The sequence below is a fragment of the Phoenix dactylifera genome, chromosome 11, assembly GCF_051530095.1.
Source record: "Phoenix dactylifera cultivar Ajwa chromosome 11, Ajwa_hap1_PhDact_Kaust_v1.1, whole genome shotgun sequence".
In the NCBI taxonomy this organism is placed as follows: domain Eukaryota; kingdom Viridiplantae; phylum Streptophyta; class Magnoliopsida; order Arecales; family Arecaceae; genus Phoenix; species Phoenix dactylifera.
In genome coordinates this window covers 26,993,470-27,013,346 of record NC_143200.1, presented here as the reverse complement: position 1 = coordinate 27,013,346, position 19,877 = coordinate 26,993,470, and the positions used below count along the sequence as shown (strand labels likewise).

Below are 19,877 nucleotides of genomic sequence, written 5' to 3'. Positions count from 1 at the left end.
TTAATAATTATCTTCGAATCTTTTCCCTTAAGAAGGTCCTTAGTTTTGAAGTGTTAAAAGTGAAGGAGGCAAGCCAATCCAACAACTGATTGGTTCAAACAAAACAAACGTTTATCAGTGTTTCGATTGCCTCCTTTTTATCATCATACCAACCTGAAAAGGATACAGTGCAGCAAAAGACAAATATGACAGCAAAGTTACAGAGCAGCAGCATGCAAGCAGACCTGGAGTTCACTCTAGATCTAGTGCTTAAATTAGCAGGCCATGTCTTTGCCCAAATAGTCATATTTTAGACAATAAAAAAAAAAAATGCAAGGTGGAAGGAAAAAGATCTCTCACCCAGACCCCAGTGGCCTGACATTAATATATTATACCAAGCTGGCTTTACTTCCTACATACACCCCCGACACACAGTGTCATATGCGCGTCTTACCTTCAAGACGACAGTTTCAGTTGCACTTCACTAACAAGTCTATATACCCACCAAAAGACCTGGTCATTCCCTTGAGGGTGTAGGAAAGGGCAAATATATTATTTTAAAATTTTAATCAGGTCAGAAGAAAGGAAAAAAGAATCAATCCAGTTTAGTGATGAAAAATTCCAACAAAAATTAGGTCTCTAGTTGGAGAAAGGCTTTATATTCCCATATATGATAGTCCAGCTAAACAAGGATGATTGGATTTCCACATATTCTTCCGTAAACTACCAAGACATCTCGAGCCATTAATGGATCTTTCAAGGAGAAAATTTCTTAGGGCATACAAACAATTGGTACAACAGTGCCCCCAGATATATAAGGAGCTGCCAAGTGGCTTTGGTCCTTTGTGTCGATACAAGCAAGCTCAGTTCAGTCCCACACTCCTTCCAATACTCAGCAGGCTTCCACCAGTCCTAGTTCTTAAAATTAAAAAGAAGGCCCAACAGAAATCGTGCTTCAAGTTGGAAGGAGCAAAGATTGAAATTGAAAACAGTGAGGTGAACCAGTGCAAAATTAAATAGATCAAAAAGAAGACCAGCTGGATCAAGCCAAGCCCACCGGTCTAGTTTACCTTTCATTTCCCTCGAGTCTTCCATTTCTTAACAGGAAAGAGAGTGAGTTTGCTACTTGGAATGTAAGTTCTAGCTTCAGTAGGCCGTAATCTGGAGATAGCAACTTGCTGCTCATCATTTGCCTTGTCCTCGGCAAATGGTTTCACCTCATATGTTCCTCGAGAAAATCCTCTAGCTACCTGAAATCAATACCACTTTTAAGCAAATAAGCTATGATGAAACCATTAGCAAAATAAAATCATTGGGTAAACTCGTGCATCAGTATCATAACAATACAAATATTAAAATATTCAAAGATTTCTGGGAGAAATTAGCCCTTCCAGTTAAATATGGAATAACCCTTCCTTCCAATCTTTCTTTATATATATATGATTGGTCTGTCTTATTCTGAAGTGTAGCAATTATCAACTTGAGAGAGAGAGAGAGAGAGAGATAGGCCATACCTTTAGTAGAATCCAAACTTTAAGAGAACTACTCAACACTGCCAGTTTTGTTCGCTTCCCTGATGTCAGGTAGTTGCACATGTAACGGTCCACCCTTAGCACAAACCTTGGCCAAGATTTTGGATTTTCATGGTCTGGCCTCTGATTTGAGACAGCCTGATACAGTGAACTGAATTACGACTATGCATGGAAACATCAAAAAAGGAAGAGTAATGACTAAAATTATCTTAGATTTATTGCTATTGCAATTTTAGATTTAAATCTAGCACAATGATTTGACTTTACAGGATAATCAAAATAAGGAACCAATATGCTAATACCTAAAACACCATAAAATGCTTTTAAGTTTTGTATGAACTTCAATACCACAAATGATACTAATAATAAAGAAGTACATATTAATAACATATCAAGCAGGGGTAGCAATTTTTTAATATTGATAACATACTGGGCTCCACCAAATCCTGCTTGTCTCTTTCAAGCAAGCCCCCTATTTAAGTTTCATCATCCTATTGATTTTCCATTTGGGCATGTCACCATCATCAAGCCCATTTTGGACCATCTTTCATGTTTTTTCGGCTCTTGAAACCACACAAATTCAAAATCCTGGATGCACCTTACAAGAGAAGCATTAGACTTTCTCTATAAACCATCGAGATGAGTCCCCCATGGTGGTTATGGAATTCTTTTACTGAGGCCTCCAAAATATTTATTCTAGAACTTGGTTTCCTCCACATAAAGTATAGAGGAGATTAAAGAAGAATTTATACAGGTCATAAAAGCCAGGATTGAAGCAATATGCTAGCCAAAAAATTCAGTATCCCAACTTTTACATAATGTAGACTGCCTAAGCAGGAAACTAAATTGACTACCCATTAAAGAAAAATCTTCACATTATCCCATTGAGAAGAACGGAATTTATTAGTTTGCAACCTATTCTGATAGGTCTATTGCCATTAGGTTTCACTCTACAAAAGGTTTTCAGAAAGTGTAAACAGAACAGGAGTGCATTACTGAAATCTGGGAATTCTAATAAGGAATCCCAAAGAGTGAAAAAGAAAAGAAAAGAAAAAAATATTATCTCAACAATTATAAATACCTATTATGTAACTATCCAATTTATTATGAAAGATTGAAACAAAAATCTTCTGTGATTCCATCATCAGGGTTCACCAATTGACCCATAACCAAACCCCTCATAAATGATCAAAACTCTCCTTGTTATCCTTCATCAAATCTCACTCTAAGTCTGTAACCGCATGCATCATCACATAATACTAAGACAATATAAAGGAAGTGAAATCATTGGGGGAGAAGGAGGCATGGAAGGATTTTGCTCACAAGCAAGCGGCAAATTTCACGCTCAATCTTTGAAAATGATGTCTCTAATGCTTCCACGCGTCCTGTAGCATGACAGCTAGAGCACGGTTCACTGATCATGAATGTAACACTTGGGCGAACCTGCAAAGGACCATTAGTTAGTGCATGTTTATCAACTCCATGATTCAATAGGTACAAAACAGCTTCAACAAGAATCCTTATCTACACTTCTTTTTCTTCGGTGGAACCTTATCCAAACTATTTGCTGTTAGCCTTAGGAACCTGTTCGTTCATGTTATAAGCTACATTCATTTTCCACAATATGAAATTGATAAAGAAGCTAAACAAGCAAGAAAGACGTAAATTTAAACAGCAGCTGTTAATTTACTTTGAGGCATAAATGAGTAGTCAAGGAGAAGCCAAGGATTGCATTATGGGATGCTGGGATTATGACCGATGTGCATAACAGCACATAATGCACAAACATTCATATATGTTGAATAGTGATAACTCATAACCATATATTTACCACCAGAAAATGCAAAAAAATCTCATTTTATATTTAAAAATATCAGTGCATTAATTAACTCAATAATTAATGGAAGTTGCCATTACTTATTTTTGCCATAAGTCTAAATCTCATTGCAAAGTCACAAAAGTAGCCTTGAATAATCTTTTCAAGTTGAATGTGCTGAGCAAAGAAAAAGCGAGCATGTGTGTTTAGTAAAAATGCATACCCTTTTTCTTGTAATTTCCATCAATCCAAGCTTGGACAACTCGCTGACTCTCACTGTCGATCTGTCCCTCTCAGTTGCCTTCTTCATTTCTTCATAGACTAGCCTTCTATTTGCTGGGAAAAATAAAAGATAAAACAATCTTTTGAATGGACTAAAATATTTTAATAGGAGAAAGATATCTTTTTAAGGGGCATAACATGGCATAAATTGCTACAAAAAAGACTCAGGAAAAGGAAGCCACAAAATGGATTACAAGGGCAAATGAGAATTCAGCCCTTAAATTTAGTGTTGGCAGCTTTTAGAAACTTGTAAACCACATGGCCAAGAATTGTGCAATCACTATCATCAAGAAGCATTAAAAAATCATAATGGAACTTGGTAAATCTTGTGAAATAGCAAATTATGTTGCATCAGTACAAAATAAAGCAGATACCATTGTAAAGTAATAATTCTCCAGAACATTAAACTATGAATTCAAAAACCAACATGTAAGCTTTTGCTGCAGTCTCAACATATTAATAGTCGTACATCTATGATCTATGACTTATCTGTAAACTAATTGGTTTTCCAAACTTAATAGCCATTAATTGATAGGAAGTATGGAATTACTTGAAAGTCACATGCAATTAAAAGACGAAAAGTTAGATACATAACCACTATAAGACCTACGAAAGAACCCAAATTAACAATCCAGTTATTTACAATTTCCTTCTCATGTCGTACTCTACTAATAAGCAGCTTATGTTTATGACTTGCCAGCTACTACAACAACATTTAATTCGTACACCTCCAATATGTTTAAAGATGATCTATAATCCCTTAAAGAGGCTAAACCATTCTTTCACCACATCCATTAATTGCCAAAGGACTGACTACAACCATCCATCCAGCAATATCAATTCTCCAATTGCATTAATTCAGTAATTCCCACTTGCATATTTCTATGATTTACTAGTCCTACCAGAGCATTCTAGGTTGTTAAACCAAGCATCAAAAGAAGGCTTGAGTTATGTATTTTAATATTAGTGTCGGAAGAGTCCACATTACAATGACTCACTCGAAAAGGTAAGTATCATTTGTGTCAATCCACCTACAACTAAGTTTTATCCAGCTTAATCTCTAGGCTTAAGTATCCATGCTTTTCACAAAAGTCACAAATAGATACAAACCAATTTATACTTTAGCTACTGACGACTAACTAAGCTCACTTTTTAGTTTGTCCAAAGCTTTGACTAATCTTCTCTCATTGTTTGAAATACTTGTCCTCCACCCTATCACCTAAACAGTACACGTTAATGCTAGAACATCAAGTAACCATGACTGTGTCCCTCCAAATGTCATCCATAAGTGAGTGTATGACGGTAAATGCCATCCCATGTTGAAGAGTAGAAAAAAGGAAACACAAAAAGAAAGGTTGGCAAAGAAGCATAATGTTAAGCTTTCTTTAAGCAAAGTGATTAAATCTCTTTTGATGTTATTGTACATAGTATTTTAAATTGCACTCCGTGCAGCCATTTATGCACTCATATACGCAGATGCGGTCCGTAGACGGCACCGCTCTATAAGGAGTTACTATATGCTCTCATATCACATATGGACCGAGAAGGGACCTCACCTACCACTTTGTGATCACGTATGCAGCCCACTTAGCATTGTATGGCCGCCTATGTGAGCCCTCTTAGCATTTTCAGACACATATGCAGCCTACTCATGCAGGCCCATGCAATGAAGCCGATTTAAGCTGATGGAGGTTCAATGTGGGTTTTAGATGGGTCTAATATCAGTACTAATAATGTTAAACGTTGACTATGCTATAGCTATTGCTATTAGGTATTAGATACAAAAACAATATTCTATCACCGTTATAATATTGCTCCAAAACAATATCACTATCATTGTTGTTCTAATCATTGCATTTAATATATTATATTTATTTTTGAATAGGTAAGCAATAGCTGCATAGTGCACATGCACCTGCATATGCAGCCCGCATGCTGTGTAAGCACTATATGGTCCATTGACCACCTGCATACCGTAGCTGCCTTTTAAAACACTGGTCGTAAGTAAAGGAGATGAACTTTTGATAGACAAAATCTCTAAGGTACTGTGTTATTAGATGAAAACAAAATCTATACCACAGAGATTTTGCAATCTGTGATAGTACCATGCAGGAAACCTAGTACCATAAGATGTCCAACATTTTGATGCTTAGTTCAAATTGTTAACTAAAATACATGCAGACATAATCATATTCTCTAGCATATGCTATTGGAAGGAAAAAGACCTAATTTTAGCTATTATAGATGATAATAAACATATATTGAAAAATGGTCACCTAATATCTTTATACTTACAGTCATCAGCCATATCTATAAAATCCACAACAATGATGCCTCCAATATCTCTTAGGCGTATCTCCCGTGCAATCTGAAACGAACAAAATTTAATATTTAGTAAGTTCTGTTCAGAACCAGCACTCCAGGTTCTAATTCTAAGGTGCCAAGCAAGTGAATTTTTTCCGCTTAATTTCCATAGTTATTCGCATTATACACAAAATTGGGGGAAAAAAGGGGAAAAAGTCAAATGCTGACCGCTGAGAATCTGAAAGGTTTAAGTCTTCCACATGCAAGCTGTTCAATTTGACTGGACTGCTTCTCAAATGCTGACCACTGAGAATCTGAATCTAAGGGCTTTAACCTTCTGAATATTGTTTATAAAAAGATGAACTGGTGGAGTTTTTGCATCTATTACACGGTAAGAATTGGATCACTTTTTGAAACATTTTGGATTCCGTGGAGTCTCTTCAGGGCTCAGTTTTTGATTAAATCACTATGTTAGTTCGCTCTTATTGGCATGAATGCTCCTGCTTATACATTTGGAATGACTCCTATCATTGATGGAAAAGAGTGGCATGATTTTGAAAAGATTCTTTTGAATATAGACTTCTTTACATTTCCATACCTTTTACAGTATTTAGAGACTTTATGAGTATATATAGACTTCATTGATAATTCTTAGCTAGATGTGTTTACTCAATATGGCCAATCCTCCCCCCCTCCCCTTCTCTCTCTCTCTCTCTCTCTCTCTCTCTCTCTCTCTCTGTGTGTGTGTTCTCCTCTCTCTAAGGACTGATGATTGATCCATTTCCACAAACACACGCAAAGGCAAACAGAAATTGATCCGGACAGTCCATGTGACTACGTATAGCAATTATCTGATGACATGTGCAGCGATGATCTGATTATTTCGACTCAGCTGTCACATACTACAAGCTAGATTTATTTAATTTAGATTTTGATCGCTAAGGAAATCTAAATCCATCATGCATGTCATGATAAGTCAGGCCAACTATGGCAAACCAGGATGGCTGCATATCCACATAAGAGAAACAAGTTAGTAATACTAGAGACTCAGCTTTCTCCACAATATCAGACCACCTCAGTGAGAATAACTTTCTATCACAAGAAAAAAAAGAACATTAGCAATCTATGAGCCTTCTAAGCATACACTACGTTTCTTCAGGTGCCAATTGGCTCAGTTGGTAAAGCCAACGGGTGTTGATTCTACCCTTGCCCAATTTTGCCTGAGCTTCCTCCCATCCTAGTTCTTAAGAACAGAATATACTACTATTCTTGCTGATTTAGTCCCACATGTTCTAGCTAAAACTCCATGCAATATGTTGCTTTAGGAAGTCAAGTTAGTGGATTTTTCTTTTTTTGTGATAAGGTATTATGAGATGGCACAAGGAACCGATCAGTTGCCTCATGACATGACCACAGGCACTCTGTTCTCGTAGAGTCTGAAATGTAGCCACTGCAGCTAACATTGAAGTTCCAAGCCCTTTAGACATATTTGAGGAGAGAGAGGGGGGGGGGTACAATTTTGACAGGAAAATGTTTGTCAACTATTATGAATTAATAATGCCTCTTCATAAGGCTATATCATGTGATAATTTTCCTTACAACTCATCTGTTGCATGAAAAAGATGACATGCATATGCTTTTAATGATATTCTGAAAATCATTTAAAAATGCTGACTGTCCTCTAATAAAACTCATAACAGTGGAGCAATATGCACATGAATGTAATAACATCCAGTTCAATATTTCCAAATATCAAGATAACTTGTCAAGAGTGATGAAAGTGGACATGCATGTAAAAACTAAAATGCATTTACAACTAAACCTGCATATTTATGACAGACAGTGCATTTGTGAGACTTGAATGGATTTCAATTTACAGTTGCTTTCAATTCTTCCACTCGATTGTCATATATATGAATGGTTCAGGATTAACACAAACTAAAATAAATAACTCTACCCATACTGCAGAACAATTAGCTTTGTGTAACATTTTCCGATAAAATCATTAGTCAGTGGAATCACCATGTAATACAATTTCAACTGAGTCTTGCTTGCTCATTGATCAAACAGCATCACAAATTTATATTCCAAAGAGTTTTGAGAATCATATGCATTAGTTTATAACTGGACAGCATGCCAATGGTCTTACATGATTTTTTGAAGTGGAGACCAAAGTTGGGCTTCTAACATACTTGTTTTGCAGCTGCAAGATTGACATCTAGAATAGCTTTCTCTTGAGAGGTCCCTTGTCCTAGCATACTGTGGCCCCCATTAACGTCGATAGAAACCAAAGCCTCAGTCTGTTCGATCACTAGAGAACCTCCATTAGAGAGTGGGACCCTACAAGAAAAGGACATAATGAACATCAAAGAATATTATGACACGAATCGGTAGACCAGCCTTTTTTCTTTTAAATCTTTTGACATGCAAGAATTTATTTATAGAACTTAAAAAAAAAAAAATACAGCAACCTAAGAACATAATTGAAGAAATAGAGAGAAAAGAGCATAAACGTACAAAAACACTTCCCACTGCCTTCCCACATGAGCATCTCTGCCACAACTATTGGCTGACTTATAAATGTTGCCAACATCTTAGGTAGAATCTCTAAATTTGTAAGTCCTCATAGTCATTACTACTGTCTCACTTTTGCCCAAGAGATAACATTTTTCAGTTTCCCTTTTAGTATCAACACATACACTGGAAATGTTTATGGACGGACTTTCACCGCACCCAAGGTTTTCACCTTGGCCCAGATTTCAGTTTGTCTCTATAGCACGCACCACCAACATGATGTATCTAAAATACCAGTCCTCATTATTTTGGCCAATATAAAAGAAATATAACCAGATATATACTGCCTGATACAAGATTAATATAGCAGTCATTTTACCACATTAACTAAAATCTCAGCCAAGAACAAACTGATATGATGATAATATCGACCAATAATTTTGATGTATAAGCCAAGATAGGTGAAAAAAAAGTTCGTAATTTTCAAACATTTCTAAAGTCGTTATAACAATAACTCAGCCAAGATGACCAAGATATATGATATCAAGATATCCCAGCTGAGATGGAATCATAGCATATTTATTTCTTTATTGTAATTTTGCTTTTTTCAGATGAGAAGAAAATATATACCATGATAGTTATTATATACAGAAAGTGAATAAAATAACACGACAAAAGAAGAATAAATATATTTAAACAATTTAAGTATATATGATGGCTTTGGTTGTCTTGTCAGATTAAGATCGATCATATGAAAACAACTTTTTAAAAAAAAATATTATTGCAAAACATGTTATGATGCTATAAAGTAAATATTATATATATATATATATATATATATATATATATATAGAGAGAGAGAGAGAGAGAGAGAGAGAGAGAGAGAGAGAGAGAGAGAGGTGAACTAAGCTCTAATTGACAGATTTGAAGTTGGATCCTATCAAATGAAATCGATTTGACAATGATGATCCAAACCAATGAATATGATTTAGTGCCTCTAAAATGCTTGCGAATTAAAAATCATGTAACTTGGAACCCCTAGCCTATGGATCAAGCAGTTAAAAATGGACATTTTAAATAGCATGATATAATGCCCATTTTTTATCACTCGATGCATAGCTAGAGGTTTACGTGATTTTTGGCCAATAAGCAATTTAAAGAGAGCAGATCACATCTTGGACCCCCATCGGTTGATTTCACCTGATTGGAGCCAAGTTCAAACCAGTTGATCGGATCCTAGTCTACTTCTACATATATCTCAAAAGTTGATTAATTTCACTATTTGTACGATTTATTGCATTGATGATATCTTATTCTAAGTTATATTAGTTACACTATTACAATCATCAGTATAATTTTAACATGATTGCTTAGTGTTAACACTTAATTTTATTTTTGAAAAATTATGTTGTGATTTTTAACTTATTATACAAACAACTAAACAATATTACAGTGACCTATACAATTCATCAAATATAGGTATTACTGAAAAGATTGAGAGTTGAAGTTGATTTCCAATCTCAGATGACATACATCAGCCAGTATCTCACAATACTTTGGTTTATAAAATATTGGTAGTAAAATGACTTTTTGCCAACAATATTGACCAAGATAAACCAAGATATTGGTTCATCTTGAAATTGGTCCCTTATGGAGATGACCAGGATTTTGGTCTTTAAAAAACTTGACTTTCTCCAGTGTCTTCCATCCAAATGTTACAGAAGCAAAAGGTGGACTACATGCACTGTGCCACTAGCAGCTCTCATTAAGCTGATATCAGTGAGTTCAGGATTTCCAAAGGAGTTGCCACAAAGTTCAATTAAAATCCTGATCAGAACAAAACAAAATAATGTTTGCATAGTTATCTTGCTTATGATCTCACCATAGGTGTTTTATTAAGTCCAGTTTTTTCCCCATAAAAAACAACATTATATGACTTTGTTGCTTAGCTCCTACAAACATTGCCATCATTCTGAACTAAGGTGGAGTCTAGCCACTTCTGCAGGAGACTCAGGCTAGGTATAACAATTTCTTCATCCAAGTGCTGCACCAGAGAGAAGTTTGTCATTTCTTGCTCCAGTTGGCATGTTAAGCAACAGAATTTCTTGAGTAAAAGCAGTCAAAACAGATGTCAGCATTTCATAAATTCCACAAAGGTAGGCCAATTATACATGAAGATATTAATAATAAGAATTCTGACATAACTTCAGAAGAGGTTAGATTGAAGGTGCATCTTATATGAAGAAACATAAGGATTGAGGTAATTGCACCATCAATGTATACCCAGAAACAAAATCAGGATCAGATACAGAGACACACAGAGCATCTGAGTAATGGTTTATGTTCTGTTTAAAATTAAACTAAAGGAAGTCAAGAAGTATCATCAGTAAAAGATTGTCAATCTTGGATTAGTTAACAGGCAAAGAACTAACAAGCAACCTTTAAGATGCCTAGTCTGAGAAAATGATGTAATGCTAATTTTTACCTTTTACTGAGAATGTTATTTATCTCCTCCTCAATGTTGTATTCATCAAAAATGGGTGTTCTTTTACCATACAATTCAACCCGGTCACAGAGGTCAGGTGCAATTTCCTGAAGATAGCTGGTAATCTGAAGACAAAAAGCAAAGGTCAAAGAAATTTGTTATTGCAGTAACAAAGGAATATAAATATACCATTATATTCAATCTCTCATAAATAACCTACATAAACAAAGTGCACAATATATTTTCACATATGATCACAAACTGATCAGGATATCATATATATCTAGGCGGATATCCCCATGTATGAACCAATTGTCAGAATTAAAAATATTTGCTTAGCAGACCGCATGACCTCATGATAAGTTCGAGGAGAGTCAACAACCATGCTCTTGACCTGAGATAAATAAAAATAACTCTTCAGAAAGTAAAATTGTGAGCAGATGATAACTGCAGGAGCGAGTAAAGAAGATGAATAAGTAAATCTCCTTCAAACAGTTACATGGATAAAGAGAGGTAACTCACATTCTCACTAAAATAATCTTGCACAACAGACAGAGTCTGACCCATTGCCTTGTGCAACATTACAGGAACTGCACCTTCTACCCCTTCCTGGGCAGCTAATGCAACAGATTTTGCCTGTTCAACTATGCCTTTCCAGGTAGAGAGTAGCCCATCCAGGTCCTTCTGCAGTTCCTCCAGTGAATGTCCAGCAGCAACTGTTCGTACAGTTAAACCAAAACCTGGGGGTTGCAGTGATTTTGCAATAACTTTTAAGCGCGTCCGCTCAAACCCCTTGATCTTCTTTGACACTCCAATTCTATTAAAGCGAGTTATCAATATCTGCAATACCAAAGCAAAGGCAAACTTCTAATTGACTCCTTATTGCAGAATAGGAGGGCATTAGCTTCAAGTTATTCTTAAACTTTAAGCAATTAAACATCTGATCTGCATATAATTTGAGCAACCTATGCACAATTAAACAGAAACTGACCGAGTCAGCTCAAAGGGCTATAACTTAAGGAAGTTTAGTGAACCTATGATGGATGACTGAGTGAATATATTGCTTCCAATCAAATATCAACATACTTAAGGATTTAATAAAGGTACTATTAAGATAGATATCTTTCTGTGTACATTTTATATCATAATTCCACAGGAAATACTTGGAATATGCAAAGCCAACTAATAAAATGCATAATCTCACTCTGCAGGTTACTTATAGTATCCATATCTGGACCTTTGTCGGGTCATCAGGATCTCCCAGTTGCAATTTAATGAAATATGGATTCCTTAAGCAGCTATAGGCAAAACTATCAGGTGTGTATATGTTGTTTTAAGATCAGTATGCAGTTTTATCAGGAATACTAATCAAAAGAAAACATGTCCTCAAGAGTTTGTGAAATTACAGCAGGATATTCAGTACAAGCAATATATCCAAAGCATTTATTATGACAAACCAAGTGATATATGTATAGAGCAAACATCATACATACCCAAAATCTGCTTCTTAGACTTGGATAAGCACTAAGAGCTGGACCTTTTGTCCCTAACCCTTCTTTAACCACTTGAACTATAACTTTTGTTCCTTTACGAACATGAGACCATTTGTTTTCATCAGTAAATGTATCATCAGGATCCTTCAGATCTTGTTCTCTTGGAAATGACAGAGTAGAATCCTTGGAGATTTCTGTTCCTGATGGGAGGATATCTTCAACATATCCATATCCTATATGATTTCCATTTTCTTCATAATTTTCTTCAAAAGCAGTTTCAAGACCTTTATAACCACTAGCACCCTTATTTATGTTCATTTTAACAGCTTCAGGGACATCCATGTCATCTTCTATTTCATTTTCGTCAATGTCCTCATGCATGAGTTGTAATGTGTCATCCCGATGGTCTACCTCCAAGAATTCATCAGTCATATCATAATCGTCATCATCATTGTCATCGTCATCGTCATCGTCATACAAAGACCGGTCAATCACATGGGTGTCAAAATACTCTTTTGGTTTTGAAGAACCATTGACAGACTCGCCCCTCACTTGATGATCGAATGGAGGATATACAAATGGTTCTCTGTTATGCTTCATGCCCATAAGGGAAGGCCGAGAAATCCCAATATCTACAAATGCACCACCCATATGAGGAACAAGTTTTGTAACAACACCTAAGTAGATACTATCACACTGTACATTATTTTTTACTGGTTCAAGTAATAACTCGACAAGTTTCCCATCTTCCAATACAGCAATTCTTTGCACGGTACACACAGAGGAGTTAATTAGTATGACAGTGGAAGCAGGTTCCTCGGCATGGACTACCTTGTGCTCATCTTCTGGTGCTAGTACTTCTGCATCAGAAAACCTTCCCGGAAAGTCTTTTTGGTGCACTTTATCTTGATCAGATGCTTCATCAAGTCCAACAAAATGCATCATGGAGACAAGTATAGATTGAAGTAACCAAGGCTCCTCAACAGGCTGGTCCCTTTCAGACAAATTTTTTCCATTTCCAACATTTGATTTCACGTTCTTCTCTACAAGCTTATAATTTTCCTCAGGCAAACAATCAACTGAGGACTGTTTCCTCTGTAAGGGAACACCATTATGACTTCTCAATATCTCACGCCTGCCTGTCAATCCACTGGAAGCATTTAAGTGTTCAGCACCATGAAAGAACTCAAGTAATGCATGAATACACCAAAAGATTAAATTACCTGTAGACAAAGCTCTGCGGTGTGCAGGCTTAAGATGATTTTGAGGAAGGTTTATGTCCACCATCCATGATCCCCATGAGGGAACCGGCAGCCTCTGTATTCTGGTTCTCATCCAAGAATCTCTAACCACAATCACATCATTTTCTTTGCCAACAAAAGGTACTGACATGGAAAATTCAGGCCCTGGCCTCCAAATAAGATCACAAGAGGGCTTTTTCTCCTCTCTTATGAAATAATTGTACTTGAAATGAATACCACAAGGTACCTGAGAGTTACAGCAATCTAAGCATTCAGACAAATACTTTTGTACATAAAACTTCATAAAAATTTAAGTAATTAATATGACCCATGAATAAACTCCATGAAAAGGTGATAGAAGCTTCACCAACCATATTAAGCAATGCAATAAGATGTATAGGTGGCAGAACTATGAATACATATCAATAAGTTTTCCTGTAGGCTCCATCCTGTAGTATAAAAATTTATCAATTTAATCAAAAAATTAAGTACATGATCTTCATCTAGGAAACATAGGAAGAGATAGAATAATTGTCGTTTCTCGTATTGATAGAGAAGTGTCACAGTATATGTCTTTTTCCTAGAAAAATAATTATCCAAAAATCAGGTCCTAAATATTTAGCAGGCAGCATGAAGTGAAAGCACAGGTTACTTTTTCCTTCATCTTCTTAGTTTAGAAAAGTTGAAACATCTGGGTAGTAAGTAATCAGTTTTAGCTTGACAGTCCTTAAGAACCTGGAGTAGTTGAAGCCTTAATACAAGTGGTGTAACTGAAAAGAATGAACCAGTTAATGAGTGCATGGTGACAAATGATAAGAGCATACAATGAGATTTTGCATACTTAATGTGTTTAAAGAAAACAAATTTACTTTAATGTCGACGGATATAGGCAACATCAAGTTGCATGCACCATATAAGATTAACATTTGAGAACTAGATTTGGCTTTGTGAAGATGAATGGTGGTATCAAGGTCACCATACAAGAAAAGATGAAAATGGTTTACGAGCAATAAATGATAGATGATTTGATTTTTCATTTGCTTGAAGTATTTTTATGTTCATAGCCAACTGGTCAGTTAGTAAAGTCACATGGTGTTGGATGCTGCCCTCACCCTAATTTTGGCCGGGCCTCCTCTTTTCCTAGTTCTCAAAAAGAAAATGAAAAAAAGTTATTTTTATGTTCACAGACAACCAAAACCTTTGATAACATCCAAAAATTCAAGGTAGACATATCAGATGAGTACCGAGTGACGATAGACAGTAGGGGATGCCTTTCTCTAAACTTAAATGTTCATCATCTTTCTTAGTCAAATTACTAAACCATAAGCGATATTATCTATAGTGAAATTCTAAAGGAAAAACGAACAATTCCATGATGATTTAGAATTTCACTTCCAAAGAAAGGACTGAATGCAGCCTGTTGGTTTGTATGAAAATACCGTTATCTCAGTCTTCCATAAGTTGGCACATTCTGTGCAGGGAGACAAGAGAATTGCCATCTCTGGTTCCCAGCAGCCTAAGGTTACCGGATCCCCTGTAATGAAGATGAGGTAGTCATCTGCTATATCAGCTTCAAGATTCCAAAGTACCTTACACAATCCTTTACATGTTAAAGCTGAGTCACCTGAAAAAAAAAAGGAAGGAAAAGGAAAAGGAGGAAAAGAAAACCATCAATTCTAGAAGCCACATTACAAGACCAGTCATCAAGCATCATAGTGGCTTGATGATTGGTAGAATACATATAAAAATACATATTTGACAGGAGTCGGTTATTTCCAAGATAATTCTATAATCAAGATTTTGGATGATGAGGCAAGAAAGACTATCTTTTCCATCTCACATGTCAATTGCATATAACAAAATATAGATAGTTTCTAAGTACAGCTAGTTAGATGAATATGTGAGTTACCTAAATCAGGACCGAGTGCAAGAGCAAATGCAGGGTGAGGAACAAGGAAATGAAAATATTAAAAATGTAAGGTATTGAAGGACTTACGTGTTATGACCATATATACAAAAAGTACATACTATTAGAACTAGATTGGCTCATCATGTTAATGAAAAGTATGATATAGTCATTGGAAGGATGATAGACAACAAAGTTGTGGGATCACAAATTTGCACCTTGGGATGAATGCTCCTCTACTCATTTTCTGCTAGCTAACATCATAATGAGCTATTTATTTGAAATGTAACACGTGCAATATACTCATGATAACATGCGAAGAACTTGTATAATGATGGTCTCATATACTGCGGCAGGATCTTATATGAGCATGTTATGGTGAGACCAATAACAACGTGATATGGGCCACATCACCAATACAGTGTATTCCTCTTGCAAAAACATGCTATTAAACCCAGAAATCATTGTGGAACTAAGTCCATGTGATATTGTGGAATAACACTGTATTATGGCATATCACAGATCTATTGGGTACAATACATATACTCCATGATTTGGCAATAAGCTTCACATTTCATGAATGCCAACAATTAGATGTCACCACTTGCAAGAGGCACTTGACAGATCCCCATAGAAGTATCTCATATTATGCCACCAAATGACATGGCTTATGCCGTCTGCCAACATGGCATGGCACGCATCAAATTAATTGGGGCCTTAACTTTTGGCTTGTATATTAAGGCAGTATGAAGTAAAAAAATAATACCTCAATATGGTATGATTCAACAAAAGTATACAGTTCTTTTTGTACTAAGTTTCATCTCAAAAAAATAGTGATTTTAAATACTTTAAGTTCCAACAGGGCAGAATCATTAGCAAATAAATGTGGAAGAAGAACTAAGATTCCAAAGTAGATGCGGCACCTTAGCTAGAAGTTTCAACTATTAGGTTCTTAAGTAAAACTGTTTTCAAAAACTAAACTGGGAGTGGAGTAAAGCATATACCATTTCTCATGGACATCAATGGTGACCTTGAAAGAGAGGACCGGATTCTTAGATGAAGAGCAATCTTCAGATCAATTTGAGATTGCATCCAATGCCAACTATATCTATGTAGAAACAACAAAAACACGTTTAGCACATTGCATCCAAAGATAGACCCAATGACTAGGAACCAATTTGCATATATTAAGATTAGCCAAAGAGTCATCATTTCAAATCATCATAACTACAAGCAAAAATCCTGAAGGGTCATGATAGTGGTTCCTACAAAATAAATCACATAGAATTTTAGCATGCATTATAGGATGTTGGATGCGATGCAAAGGTCCCGCACCCCCCCCCCCCAAAAAAAAAAAAAAAAGTAAATCAGGAATTAATACTTCAATGACTTAAACCTCAAACTGCATATGTAGATGCAAGAAAGACCAACTAAACCCCTAGGATAAGCAGATGCCCATATAGATTTAATATATCATAGAGGCTAATTTACTGTACCATAATATTTTTGCGATCAATCAACGCATGTGAAACTTATACAAGAAACAGTCTAACATTGGTATGGCGTATGAAAAAGCATAAATTTTTATAATCAGACAAATGCTTTAACAGGCTACCTGAATATTGGTGGTAAATTCCATACAGTTATGGCTGCTGTTGTGATTTGTAAATTCTTGCCTCTAGAGGTGCTACCCATGAGTAACATACTTAAAGGCAACGACTCTAGGTTGTTATATTTGCCAGCCTTAGTTCAAGCATGCTGCTTTAGGGAATTCACTGATTCTGAGGAAGTGCATGTGAAGACTCAACTCTCAGGATGCTGCCTCACCTCATTGATGTTGTCAAATCAACAAATGTGCCAAATATCATACTTCATCTCTCAGACTCTACTTTAACTTGGCTTCAGGTCAACTCTAATAAATACAGAGACCTCACCACCTCAAAGAAAAATCAGATCTCTGCTTCAAGATCGTAATCTCAAAGACTCCCACCTATAAAATACACTAGATGCAAGACCAAATAGACTGGAGAAAGAGAACTATATCATCATTGGCGACCATTTAGCATATCGTAAAAGGCATTGATGCCATTATGTTTTAAGAAAAACGGGTCTTGGAAGATTACAACTCTTCTAGGAAAAAATGAGGTGAAAGGATTTTTGGAGGGGTCCTACATCTGAGCTTCCTTATATGCTGGAGATTCATTTAACTTGCATTATCTTTCTCTCTCTATGTCTCATAAGATGACGTTTGTGTTTACCTAGCATACATTAGACTCGCACCACAGTTTCTCCATCTCTCTCGTGCATGAGGTATCTCATTTATCCCTTGCCTCTTATGACGGTGTCCCAGTTTCAAGATATGAAATCCAAAATTAACAGTATTAACTTATATCTAACAACATTAACAGCAGTTATCGCGAATAAATTTCATATTTATTTGGGACGTTACTTGTGAGGTAGGTGGTGGAGTCTGAACAGTTGAGATTGGTTTGATAAGCTTAGAGGTCTAAGGTTGCTTCTAGATAAAATTTATTGGTAACTTCATATATCACATTGTCTCTCTCTCTCTCTCTCCAACAATCAGTCAAAAGTATATGATTTCTTAGGCTGAGGTTCCATCAATTAGAGTAGACTAAAAGTGGAGGCCACTGGGAAAAGATCATTCCAATATAAGAGTCCATTGTCAGGGAAAACTTATGGTTACAGATGAAAGCAACATTGATCAGGTCTAACATCTGTTCACCATAGTTGTCTCCATAGTGTATTTGAAAATTAGAGATGGAGTCACTCATTAATCATTATAAACAAATTTTGTTTAATCTATCTAGAGCTGGCTTCACTACTTTTTCCTACCCAAGGCCAAGTACTCTACAGAGGAAACTGCATGCCTAACCCAAGCACATAAAACATTTGTTTCAGTCTTCCTGCTTGGAAGATGAACAAAAGAAAAGGTTTCAGAAAGCAGGTATTGCGAACTCTGCAGAGAAGGTGGCATTCCTTGTGCTATGAAAGCATGAATGAAGAGATAGTAACAACATTAATGGTGTTGTGCTCACATATCATCCAATAGGGCAAATTCAACAAACAAAAGGGAGCACTATTGAGCTAACATAACGCGTATGAGGATAACGCATGTAAACTCAGAGCCACTTGCATGGCTGACATACATTATCTCAGAAAATCTTGCACAACTAATATATTTAGAAAAGGGGAAAAAGTTCAAGCTTGTTCTTCTGTTGATCTATGTCAAATATACAAAAAAGACGGCATCTTGGCCCTGAAGAAAGCATTAAAATTGGTAAGATAGCTCAAAATTGTTCTTCAATTTGACTCATTTAAATTTCATTGAAACAAAATAAAATCGCCACATACAAAATAAATTTAGGGCAAGTTGATAAATTTTATTCTATACCCTTTTCAATTATGCACAAAAGAAACCATCTTGGCAACAAAGAAACCAATAAATTCAGAAAGAAAAAAAAAGCTGCAGAATTCTTTTTCTTGCATTGTCCCAAATCAAATACACAAAAAAGAAGCCATATTTGCCCCAAGCACAGTAATAAATAGAATGACAATAGTTCAAGATTGTCCTTCCCCTGACCCATCTCAAGAACACAAAAAAGAAGCCATCTTGACCATCAATTACGCAATAAATTCAGAAAAAGAAAATGCTTCAGAATATTTTTCTTGCGTTTCCCTATATCAAATACACGTAAAAAGAAGCCATATTTGCTACAAATACAGTACTAAATTCAAGAAATAAAGAGATCGAGGCTATTCTTCCAATGACCCATCTCAAGAATACCAAAAAGAAACCATGTGGCCCAATAAAAAACTCAAGAAATCCAGAAAATACGGCTCAATGTCGTCTTTCCATTGCCTCGTTTCAACTACGGTAAAAGACGTCATTCTTGACCACAAAAATGCAATAAACTCAACCAACAAAAGAAAGAAGAGGAGAAAACTCACGGTGAGAGGACCCTTCTAGGGATACTGAGTCGAGAGAAGCGGAGGAGTCCTCGCTTCCCCACGAGAGGGGAGAGGTGGGAGGCTTCGCAGAGATCCATGGAGCCACCTCTCCGAATACCGCTGACGCTAGATGGAGAGAAGGACGGAGCGAGAGAGGCCATAGGAAGTGGCGAAAATTGGGAGGAAGGCGAAGGTCATTCCTCGAAATTCGAATACTGGATCGAGGGGAGGAGGAGGAACGAAGGGTGTCGACTTCCAAGCTTCGGAGCCAAGGACTGAGGCGGAGGAGAAGGGATGAGGGATAAGCGGTTTGGCCATTTTATTGATCGAGAAGGGAATCCTGGCCGTCTATTCGC

The 19,877-nt window shown here is 36.2% G+C and overlaps 1 protein-coding gene across 4 annotated transcripts; it reads right to left on the bottom strand.

The window, feature by feature from the left end:
* Nucleotides 1-583: 583 nt before the first annotated feature.
* Nucleotides 584-19,877, bottom strand: RNEE/G (RNAse E/G-like protein). 4 transcript variants are annotated; one of them, XM_008784782.5, is made up of 14 exons: nt 19,522-19,877; nt 16,557-16,660; nt 15,086-15,270; nt 13,629-13,893; nt 12,406-13,544; nt 11,435-11,752; nt 11,265-11,306; nt 10,913-11,037; nt 8,106-8,253; nt 5,905-5,977; nt 3,551-3,663; nt 2,835-2,954; nt 1,494-1,649; nt 584-1,229 (listed from the first exon to the last, which is right to left on the bottom strand). In XM_008784782.5, the coding sequence occupies exons 1-14, from the start codon at nt 19,680-19,682 to the stop codon at nt 1,053-1,055; spliced, it is 3,126 nt and encodes a 1,041-aa protein (XP_008783004.4). In that variant the 5' UTR covers nt 19,683-19,877; the 3' UTR covers nt 584-1,052. The 4 variants fall into 4 exon arrangements, 3 of the variants coding, with proteins under 3 accessions (XP_008783004.4, XP_088563717.2, XP_088563716.2); XM_088707591.2 differs by having other exon boundaries at nt 13,237-13,544; XR_005512446.3 differs by lacking the exon at nt 5,905-5,977.